This window comes from Balaenoptera musculus, chromosome 3 (genome assembly GCF_009873245.2).
Source record: "Balaenoptera musculus isolate JJ_BM4_2016_0621 chromosome 3, mBalMus1.pri.v3, whole genome shotgun sequence".
Classification (NCBI taxonomy): domain Eukaryota; kingdom Metazoa; phylum Chordata; class Mammalia; order Artiodactyla; family Balaenopteridae; genus Balaenoptera; species Balaenoptera musculus.
The window spans coordinates 36,490,852-36,503,252 of NC_045787.1; the positions used below are offsets into that span (position 1 = coordinate 36,490,852).

Genomic DNA, 12,401 nt, shown 5'->3' on the forward strand with positions numbered 1-12,401 from the left:
TCCACCCTGACCCATGTCAGGCTCTCCAGTCTCATCCAGAGCCATTTCACTTCTCTCTGTGCTCTAGTCACACTTTCCCTCTGTCTGTTCCTGAATCACGGCAAGCTTTTTCACACTCAGTGCTTTTTCCCATGCTGTTTACTTCACTATCTTACCTCTATTCATTCTTCAGGTCTCTTCCTAAATATTAATTTTTCTTCTCTCCCACTCCCACCACATCCCATATGAATCAAGTCAAAGACTAAAAATCTCTTAGCAGACCTTTACATTTCCCTTCTCAGCACTTTAAAATTTTTATAATTTATTGCTTTCTGTGAACCTTGTTACTGTGTCATGCCCCTCCCCGACCCCTACTGTACTACAAGAATCATCATGAGAGAAGGTACCATATCTGTTTGCTCACTTTGTATGCGTAGCACCCTGTACCAGGCCTGACACATAGTAAGCATTCAATAAATACGCATCAAATGGATAAAAAGTGGATTACTTGAGACTCAACTCACATGACATCTTAACTCCGAAGACTATTCGGATCCTACTTCTTTATAAAAGACTGTTGTTTCCAGCAGTTTTATTGATCAGAGTGTCCCTATCTACTTAAAAGGCTGGTATTCTTGTTCTGTTAATATATTTGTGCTAATGATTCTACCGGTAAGCATTTACGAAGTGATCTATTTGCTTTTGGACCCTTACAATCTAGGTTAGGAGTGCCCCATATTTCATGCACTACTGTGATTTACTTTCTTAAAAGACAGTTTCAATGACTACCTCCCGTTGCTAAAATTTTGCAAGGGTTATCCTTTTCCCAACGCAGAGTCTCATCACTCCAGCGTTGAAAGCTATTCTTAGGTGGACCACAACCTAAACTAATTTCACACTTTGCCTAGCAAGGTAGTTTTCACTTCATTCAAACTAGACAATTCAATATTCCCCACACAGAGCAGCCTCTGGGCCTTTGCACATTTTGTTCCTGTCTGCCAGGAATCTTCTCACAATTAGGGCTCTTTTCTGGGACATTTCTCCAGTGGTGATCATCTCTGCCTGTTGATCTCCTCTATATTCTTCAAGGCCCATTTCCAATGGATCCTAGTGATCTAACTAAACAAATCCAAGTACATGCAGTGATTCTTGCCCATTGTGGGTTCTTGCCAGATTAGTGGATCCCTGGTGACAAGCTTTTGCCCTGTAAAAGTGCTTAATAGTGTATTTATGTCTTATGACATATAAGGGACACAAATACAATACAGCAGAACACTTGAAAAAGAACTTCAAGGAGGACATTCAAATGAAAATTCAAACATTTCTAAAAAATTATATCCATACATCAACCAATAAAAGAAAATAGTAGAAAATACAACTCTACTTTAGAGCCATTAGAAGCAGGTATCAGATGTGCTGTCGATGATAAATGTAAACTGCAAAGAACTAAAGAAGGATTGGTGAGGACAAATCTTTAGCAACTCGTACAGTCCTGAAACCATGAATACCCACAACAAAGAAGCAGGAAATTTCAGCATATACCACTGAGTTTTGGTACGGAAAGTATCACCCAGTGAAAGGGATACCACTGGGATATATTAAAATGCAAAGATTGAAAATCATTAGTGTAAGAGATTTACAATAGGCAAAATTCTGTTTTTCTCCTTGGGTAAATTAACAGCCTCAAGCTCCCTCCCTTTACTTGTACCTATCTCTATAACAGTACTTAGTTAATGTAATAATACTTTTCCCAGCTGATCACGTAAAGTATTATTCTGCCAGGAGCCCAATTTGTCAGCAGCTCAAGTGGTCACATGAAGCTAACCCAAGGGCTATGGCACTGCTATTTTTCTATGAGAAAATCTCGCAGATATTCTCAGTCTGAGGTTGCCCGGGCCTGAGAATGTTTGGCAGTACTACCACTTTAACATACCAGAGTATGTAAAATTCAGCTCCTGGGAAGCAAAAGTATATAGTATAGCTGAATTGGAAATCTTTCCAACTAATTAAGGAACCATGTGGGAGTTTTGCTCATGGCATTCTCATTTGTAAAGGAAGGAAGAAGGCATTTACTAATAACGAAGAAAACCCATGAAACATTTTGCTGAATGCACATTGATTTTAGAGCTACCTCTTCCCACGAAGAATGTGCTCAGTGAAAATGAGGACATCAGGTCAGTTTTCTTTTAAATACCGGGTTGATATGATTTTCCAAGTTCAAGATCATTATAACTTCAAAGCCCCTTTGTTTTCTGAAGACAAATTTATTATAGCCTGCAAAACTATTAAACCAAATTAGAAGCTCAACTGACTAATTTCTTGATATAATGAAGATGGGTTGCAAAATAGGATGTAACATTTTTTTTTTCTTTTTAACTGAATAATAGTATTATGTATAAACCATCATGGCCAATGAACCATTACTCCAAAAATTTCCCCTTTGATCTGCCATTAGTCTGGTCATAGAATGCTTTTTTTAACTTGAAGACTCAGAATTACATTGACAATCTCTCCCATCTTTCGTTTTGAAACAAAGGGTTCCATCATACCCTAAAGCAGAACACATTCCTGATCAACCCAGCAACTAAGAAATGGCTTCAACCCTGATAAAAGACATTTTGATAATATATCTTTTACTTACAGGAAATCAATCTCAGAATTCCAGAAGGGAAAGCATACTGAAAATTTAGTTTCCAAAAAGTGATGTGTGTTTGAGCTAAATGCATACATACGTACCTAAATCTGTACCTGCTATAACACCTGAGGCAATATGTTTACATGCATGTAAATAAACAACAGGATAAACACTTTTAAAAAGATGCTCTCATGTATATTCAAGTGACAGAATTCAGAAAAGTTCAAAGGATGAACTCTTAATCCCATTTATGTGCTAGAAAAAAGGCTGGACATCTGTAAATATTCTTAATCCTCACTGCCCTCTCTGAGCATCACAGCACTGAGGCTTCTACGTGTGTGGCTGAAATACACAATAACAAAGACACAGGTCTTCCCATCATGGTGTTATATTCCCTCTGAACAGATAGAATATACACAATAAACAGATTATTATAGCTTGGGATAATCAGGGAAGGTGTCACAGTCTTCCAAAGGGAAGGACAGAACCTGTGTAAACAGTAAAAGGGGTTAAAGTATGTAAGGGGGGAGGATGAAAGGTGCTGGAGGCAGGTCAGAATCATTTGGTTTGTTGCGAGAACAATAATTATGTGGCTGGAAGAGAGATTTGGCCGTGAGATCCATAAGAGTTTAAAAGTTGGTTTGGCATCATTCCTCCTCCAACCAAATTCTTTTTGAAGGGCATATTACCATGAAAGTATACATATTAGCCGTAATCACTTTATTTTAAATGACCTGAAATTTGCTTTCTTGCAAATGGGATTTAAGTAGCTTGAAAATGAGAGCAGGTCTTAGTGTCCAGTCTCTTGTCTCTGGTCATAACCTTCCGTTATACAAATTTGGAAGATTAGACTGATTAAAAATATTTCTGGGGAATAAGAAATTTATGTGACAGTCCTGACTATAGCCCTTCCTTTACAAGGAAAGAATAAGTATCTATGGATTATGAATTAAAACCAAAGAAATAATATTTGTCTGAACTGACTTGGTTTAGGATATAATGTATTTCATATGATTAAATAAAACTGTATAACTCAATATGGTTTCATGCAGGATTACATATAACTCACCTGTATGGTTGAGAGACTACTTACATTAAACTGTACCTCCTTATTCCAAAGGGATTTTAATGGACATCATATAAACACTTGTCAACATGATAAAATTTTGTCCATTTGGATAAATTTAGAATTTCAATTTCTTATCATTATTAAACGAAGAATCAGTAGTTTTTACAATTTTAGGCAACATAATCAATATTTGAAGCCCAGGGCAGCACTGGCTCACCGCCTTGTGCCCTATCATTAGAAAGCACAGTCTATTTAAACAAATCATTCCTGCACCTGCCTTAGATTTATATACACTCTGCTTCCTGGATTCAGAAGCTATTCAGTGTATAAAGTTATTTCAATTTGATCATTTCCTCATACAATTAAATATTTGTCATGTTCAAATTTCACACTAAAAATCATTCATTTACATCAGGTACGCCAAGGTGAGTTGAAAACTTCTTACTCTAAATTCGTAATGTGTTTTGTGTTAAAATTCTTGCTTATTACAGAAGGAAAATTGCACACCTAAAAGCTGCTATTACTATAATTATTTGACAGGAAAGAGAGTGACAAGTTTAGAAATAATAGTAGGCTTCCCAGTGGTGCCCAAGTGTAGGGACTAAGACACAACAGTATAAAGACACAGTGATCTAAAGCAGTTTCATTTCAAGACTAGATGAACTGTGGATATATCCAGAGAAGGTAGTAACTACCCAAGGTCAGTTTAGAAAAAAGGAATGGTCACTGTGAGGAATATTTCTCGATAGGTATCTCCCAAAGTGTGCATTAATCACCTAAAATACATGGGGGTTTGTCATAGAGGGCATAGACAAAATGTTCAATGTTCAGGGCACACACATTTATAGCAAAAAACCTTTTCAATTCATTGTTTCAATCAACATTTCCAAACTTATTTGACCAGGGAACAATTATATATGTAATTCAACAATAAACCATATATATACACGTGTAGTATATAGGTATACATATGTGTATGTTTATGATTTATTTCCATTATCTGTGGAAGAGGCTTTGAGAAGAGCTGAGATTTTAAAAAAAGGCCTAAAAAGCTGCTAGACTAGGACTTACTCTTCCTTCCTCATGTTCACTGAACTGCTCATCTGAGATAGCAGAATGGTGGTTATGCAAGAGACTCCTCTCTCCTACGTGGGTTTACAATTGTAAACGATGATCCAGGGATCAAGACTTCTGGAGGTCTACAGAGGTCAGAGAGTAGAGTGAGAATTTTCCTGACAACGACAGGGAACCGATTTCTTTTAAGAGAATGATTGCTCTTCTCTGAGTCCCTTTCCCAGCCCGCTTTGGGATAGGGGAGGCTATCTTCTAACACTTGACCTGTCGGGGGAGCTTCAAGAAAATCACTTGGGGATTTTTGAAGTAAGTTCACATAGTTGAGAGACGTGAGTCTGGGGTCTGATTCACCTCCGAAAACATGTAAATAGCCTGTGGACACTGGGGCCTGACTCCTGCCAAGGAATTGAAGAAGGCTAGACACAGGCTCTTCATTGCTTTGGTGGAGGAGGCAGCAGTGCTGAGAGATGGGCTAAGAGAGGGATGCATGAGGGCTTCTCTGCAGACCAGACCTGAGTGATATAGGAGGGCCAGCATTACATCTTCGGTCCCGTCCAAGAGTGCCCACTGGCAGAGCAAGGAGCCCTCAGCAGAAAGAGGCTGCAGATGACTGGCAAATTCTCAGGGCCTCTTCTAGGGAAGTGCAGGAGAGGGACTCAATGGGGCTCACCTAAAATGCCCAAAGGATCTCTCAAAGAAAGTGCCAGTTTTAATTATCTGCCAGACCCAGCCAGGGACACTAGTTTAACAGCTCTAGCAGGTGCATTCAAACTGCCTCTTCCCTTCCCTTTCCTCCTCACTGTTATCTTCCGCCTTGATGAGAAGACATAACAGCAGCTCCTAGTAGGCTTATAATAGAAGAGAGAGGTGAGCCTACAGAACAAGCCCAGCTTTCTCACTCCTGGCTCTTCCAGCCCCAGAAAGTCCTGGGAGGGGGATGCGGAAAGATTTAATTTGCCCAGGAAAGATGAACCTCACTAAATAAAAACAGTAACTGGAGATAAAAATAACGAAACAAAACAAAAGCACTGTGTTTGGATATTTCAAAGTTGAGCTTGTTCAGTAACCAGTAACAGAAACTATGCAGACTGCTGGTAAACCAGAGCAGAGCCTCAGGAGGGGCACATTTTAAATACTATCCATTTTACACCATAAAGTCTATACCTAAGAGAAGGGGGAAATATAGCTGTCTGAAATGTAAAAGAATACAAAATACGATAGCTCATGAAATGAACAGCATACAATGCGCTTCAAGTCCAAGTTCAACCTGCAATGTGACAATATAAAGATCATCACACATTTTTTTGGTCAAGAGAGAAAATAATAATAATAACAATGAGGATGATCAACGCTATAACCCTGTCAGATTATCAGCACTGGTATATTGTGTAGATTAGGATCTCATAATCAGAGGACCTTATTCTGCTGCTCGGGATGATAGAACTACTTAAACTTGGGGGATCCAGATTGAAGAGATGTTCCCTGGGAAGGAAGAATTAAATGACTCTGAGATTCCAAACTAAAACAGTGGGCTAGGTGACTTGTACCAGACTAGACTTAAAAATACGTTCATCTGAGACAAACAGTATGGTAAGTGATGGAGAGGAATGAAGTCTGGAGCCAGATTAGGTGGTTGAAGACCAACACATTCTGAAAGGCTACTATAATAGCTATTGGTTACAGCTTGCTTCTTTTGCTTCAAAAATATGTTACCGGATACATGGCAGTGAAAGTAGTATCACTATTAATTTTGCAGACATCCATGGCAGATGGTTCCAATACCTAAAGACAAATACTAACTACAAAAATAATTAATCAGTTCCTCAAAAAGTTAAACCTAGAATTATTATATGACCCAGCAATTCCACTCCTAGGTATACACCTAAAGGAATGAAAATAGGTACTCAAATAAATACTTGTACATGAATGTTAACAGCAGCGCTGTTCACAGTAGCCAAAGGTAGAAACAACTCAAAATCCATCAACTTATAAATGGATAAACAAAACATTAATTAACTAATTAATGGAACATTAATCAGCTGTAAAAAGGAATGAAGCGCTGATACATGATACAAACTGGATGAGCCTCAAAAATATTTTTAAAAGTCACATATTATATGATTTTATTTATATGAAATATACAGAATAGGGAAATCAATAGAAAGAAAGCAGACTAGTAGTTGCCTTGGGATGGGGAAGGGGAAAATGGGGAGTGACTGCTTAATGCTTAAAGGGTGAAGATGTCTTACAACTAGATAGTGGTGCTGGTTGCACAACATTATGAAAGCACTGAATGCCATTGAACTGTACACTTTAAAACAGTTACTGGTGAATTCTGTATTATGAGTATTTTACCTAAAAGAAAAACCCAAAGTGGCCGAATCACAAAGGAAGCTGCAAGCCAATCATACATTATGCAAAACAAATCTATAAGACTGAATTGAAAATAAGACATTTATTGTTCATAAAAGTATAAATTTTGAAAAGTAACACAATGTCCTTAAGACCTAAATTATGCTGAGTAGAAAATGGGAACAGTATTCTAGAACCAAACTTCTTGACAGATCTTGGTTTGGAGACCAAAAAAATATATTCCTTTAATCAGCTATTCCTGACTAAATTGCTTCAAATGTCAGAAAGTAACAAAAAGTTACCCCAGTATCCTTGCCCTCTATTAAGCACTTATAAGATCAAGAATTTGATGACTTGAATTATGAAAAAATCATAATATATTTGCATATAAATGTTTATGACTACATAGTTGAATAAATTGGGTTGCCAAGTTAAACGTGGCTTATAGAGCAGGTCTAAAAACATAAAAATGGTGAATTGACTTAATAGGCAATACAATGCTAATAAACGCAATCCTAGAAATTAAAGATTTGTTTATTTTTAAGAAAATATGTAGCAATGAAGTAGGCAAAAAGGAAGTGGGAAAGAGCATTTTTATGAAAAGCAATACCCACTGAAAGGGAAAAAGAAATAGTGTAACAGAAACATATATGTAGTCTTATCTCAAATCCCCATAAATTTAGCCCAAATTCTATTGAGCATATAATTTTTACTCAAAATCACCATTTTATGGAGTTTCTTTCCCCTTAGTATGTGCTTTGTTCTTTGCAGTTTAATTGGAGGCTTTATTTTAAAATGAACCTTGAAGCTACTTTGGTGGTTCATCTTTTCATTACTTCAGTAATAAAACATCAGCTTGCTCACTGTAATAGTTGGTGGCAGTGTAATTAAATTCAAGGGAAATAAAGTATCTAGGTTCCCTTTTTTCCTATTGTGTGACTAAAGTGTTGAAAACTTCTGTAAATAAAGCCACAAATGAAAGATCTTTGGCTGTTTTGTGAGTAATTATGAGTCTAAGCTGTTATCACTCACCAGGAGACGTATTCTAGAACTATTTTAACCATTACTTTCAGATATGTTCTTTGGCAAGGTGCATATTATATATTCTGTCATGTTCAACAGAGCTCCCACATTAGAAAGTCTACCTTCAGTTATAAAACATTCTTATCTGTCAGAAAGTTACTGTTATTTGGTGAAGAATATAAGTACTGGCTGATTATCCAAGGTCTAGTCCCAACCAAAGTAATTCAGCATATTAAAAAAATCCGATGAATAAATCAGTGAACAAATTTACTTTTTGTCTCTCTTTTGAGAAAAGTTTAGAGCACCAATCATTTTAATTAACATATTGTGCATGTGAATGTATGATAGCAGCTGTTATATGCATTTTAAAGAGGGTGTATGGTGACTTATCTAGCTATAAGGGCAACATATGTTCAGCTATGCATATGGACTTAATATAAATTATGACTGTAACATGCAGAGAGGCACAGAGAGACGTGCAATGGCTGCCTGTCTGCATTTAATCAGCTAACAACATATTTTTCTAACTGTATAAGAGAAGTCTTTATATTATCTTAACTGTTGAAAAATTATAGAACATGAACCACGATAATACCTTAAATTAGCTTCATACATTTTGAAACAGGTAACTATTTTGTTCTGTGAATGAAAATTCAGATTTTTTTAAAAAATATGTATTATTTAAGAGAGAAATTGGAAACAAAAGCTACGATGACCACCTTGAAGAAACTTCAAAATATGGAAACAGATTGTGTTTTCCTCCTTTAAACATTTTATCTCATTGTAGTTTTGATAGAGGGCATAGTTTAGTTATCTGAACACAATTAAGTTTACAAACTAGCCGATTGAACGTATTAGAGATAAAACAAATTACCTTCTCTTGATACTGCCGCCTTGAAGAATCCAAAGACTGGATTAGAGCTGTGGCGTGGCCAACAAACATGGCGTAGCAGGTGGCCCCCACGATCATGCTCAGCATGGTGATCCAGAGGTCAGACATGCTCACTGGGGCCTGGGCTCCGTACCCGATGCACAGCATGTGACTCATCGCTTTGAAGAGTGCGTATGAATACTGCTTTCCCCAAGAGTCATTCTGCAACAGAAGAGAAAAGAGGAAGTAGACTGAACCATTAGGATAGCAGAAGAAAAACCATGAAACAGTATGACCCGGACACAGAAGCATTATAACATTCTTGTAATGGAGCATTTACACGGGTACTTCTCCCCAGTAGCTAATCAAATGACGATGTTTTTCAACGCTTGCCCAGCAAAATGAAATAGAAATAGTCTACTGTTATAATACACAATCCTAGTCAGTTGTTGATGTGCTGTTTTAAAAACTAAACATTCCTTTTGGGATAATGAATGAACGCTGATGAGCTCATTTGAAAGTTTCCAGGAAATCTGGTCATTCTCTAGCAATATATTTGCAAGCTGAGAAATGCTGCAGATAGATGTGAAGCATATAGGCCTAAGTATAGGAAATTTTATGAAAACTATGATGTTAGATTTTGAAAGTCCAAATGGTATACTTGTGTAGTCCCTAGTCCTATACGTCTTAAATGAAAAATAAACATAATTTGGAAATACAGATCTGATAAATGAAAAGACTTCCTTGAAGCCTTCTCTGAGTAATGTGAGTAATGTTTATTGAAATTCAAATGTCAGGGTTGTTGATGGATGAATCTTGTTGGCTTTCTATAAAATAATAAAATAAAATAGAATAAAATAAGCAAAATAATATCTTGGCAGACACTCTGAAAAAAAACTCTGACTTCAGAGATTAGTTATTAGATGCAATTTCTGATGTCATTTCAAAACTTTATGCTAAGCTCAATTCTACAAAAATAAGCTGTTCAATATGTCTTATATAGTGTCTAATAAAATTTAAAGGACTTTTTTGATCAATTTGTCTCAAACTCCCTAGTCCAGGATGTAAATAATTTATGAGACTCAGTGCAAAATAAAAATCTGAAGCCCTTTAGTGCAAAATGTAGGGAAAAAGGATACTGTTAAAGATAATAATATATAAAGACTTTTCCTTAAAATATTTTATTACTTATAAAACTTAGGATAATAGTGCTAGTTGAGTAACAACACAAATTTGCACATTTCAAAAAATGAAATTTTGCTGTCATAATTATATAAAATACAAGTAATACTACTATACTATTGTGATATCTTGATTGATCATACAATTTTTCTGGCTCAATTTTCTGACAAATTCATTCCTTAGGTCATCAAAACTTATACAATTAATGATTTCATCTTCAATGATAAAATTGAAAATGACATGTTGCTTTTGGCTAATGCAAGATCACAAATAATTTCTGATACATTTTTAATTTTGAGGAAGATCTTTCTGTTGATGCAACTGTTACTGGAACTATTAAGCGTATTTTATAGCCTGGGACAACATTAGGATAAATTTTTGATGAATTATTTTAATATATAAATTTTAGTACATCTGGAGCTGATAATTCTCATGGAATAATTTTTAATAAGGATTGAACTCTTCATATAAATCACATTCATGAAACTGAATGTGATTTTTTAAATTACAATTTTTATTTTAAAATAACTATAGATTAACATGGAAATTGTAAGAAATAATAGAGAAATATCTCATGTACCCTTCATCAGTTTCCCTGAATGGTGACATCTTGCAAACTATAGTGCAATGTTACAACAGGAAATTGACATGGATACAATCCACTGATGTCATTCATATTTCACTAAGTGTGTACTCATTGGTGTATTTAGTTTTATGCAATTTTATTACATGTGTAGCTTCCTGTATTCATCATCACTGTCAAGATACAGAACAATTCCATCACAACAAAGAAACTTTACACTGCTTTTATACTGAATTTAATGTTAACTGTAAGTGTATGCAATGATATTTTAATATTTCCTCTGACATTTCCTATAACTTGCCCAGGTCATACAAGAAACCAAAAGTAGTTTCATGATTTTTATATAATCCATAATGCCTGTTTATGTATTCTATTCCTGTATTTTCAATTACAAGGAAAATTTAATTTAAAAGTTGTCTTTCTTGTTAATAACTGGCTTATTTAAAATTTCATATGAAAATAGTGTTATTTTCTGTTATATGTGATGATCTGTAAATTTAATCCGTATTTCTAGGCTTGTGTACATTTGCTTTGCAATGTTGCAGGATTTTTCAGATCTGGAAATTTCAAACTCAAGAATTCTAATAACTCCCTGATAACCTTTATTTCAATGGCCATGTGAACTCCTTTATTTTGTAATAATTTATTGATAAAGTTTATTGTTTGAGCTCCTCAGGTTCTGTCTTGGAACTTAGGCAAGAGATTTAATATCTGTGTAGATTCTTTGGAGATGGGCTCCTGGGACTGATAGGCAGGTGGCTCTTACCATGGTCCTACCCTTGCTGGCATGGGAAGCCACTCCTATGTCACACTGCTGCTGCCTTTGCCACTGCTAACCTGAGCCCAGTTCCGGCTTGGCCACAGTGGGGACATATAGCATCCGAGACTGCTGAGGCCTTGCTGCCTGGTCCGTTGCTTGGCTTCTGTACTTCCTGCTGTGCCCTCAGGCCTGGACCTGTGTATGCACAGCTGCCACCTTGCAGCTCCGATGCTCATATTCATGCTTTGTTGTCCCAGTGGACTTCACATACAAAACATAAATTCAAAGATCACATTATTGTGAGTTTCAAGATGGCTGTAGCAGAGCCTTAATCCAAGCACAGGGTCCTTCCCGAAGGAGGTCCCTTTGCAACAGCCAGGTCATGCACCACACACCCATGAAGCCATCCCTGCCTCTGTCAAATTAACTCTTAAATTATCATAAATTTAAGAAATATATTGAATCTATATGGATATTTTTGTTCATTATTTTAATAGGGCTTCCTAAAATCAAATTTATAGATTAAAATAGAACATGATAAGGTTTTAAAACCCAGCCTCATAAACTTTGGAACCGCATATGGCTGCTGACAAATGAAAACGAACTAGTCTCTTTTAGTTGAAAGAGTTAAGGTTCTTAAAGTGAAATTTATTTATTTATTTTTTTTATATAACAAAGGCATGCTGCCACAGTAAACTATCCAGAGAGAGAGAACTATAAAATAAAATTTAATTTTAAAGAAAGAAAATTATTTGTATTTTATATTATACAATGCAAATTGTATAATGAACCCATGCACAGTTTTAATTTTGGGGAATGAACAGAGTTCATATGTATATATATATATATATATATATATATAATTACTCTCAG

General features: G+C 35.9%; 1 protein-coding gene across 1 annotated transcript in view; it reads right to left on the minus strand.

The window, feature by feature from the left end:
• Positions 1 to 12,401, minus strand: part of HCN1 (hyperpolarization activated cyclic nucleotide gated potassium channel 1) — a 373,683-nt gene that overhangs the window by 105,847 nt on the left and 255,435 nt on the right. Inside the window, exon 4 of the mRNA XM_036845442.1 lies at positions 9,007 to 9,225. Coding sequence (XP_036701337.1) covers positions 9,007 to 9,225 — 219 coding nt within the window. The remainder of the gene's footprint in view (positions 1 to 9,006; positions 9,226 to 12,401) is intronic.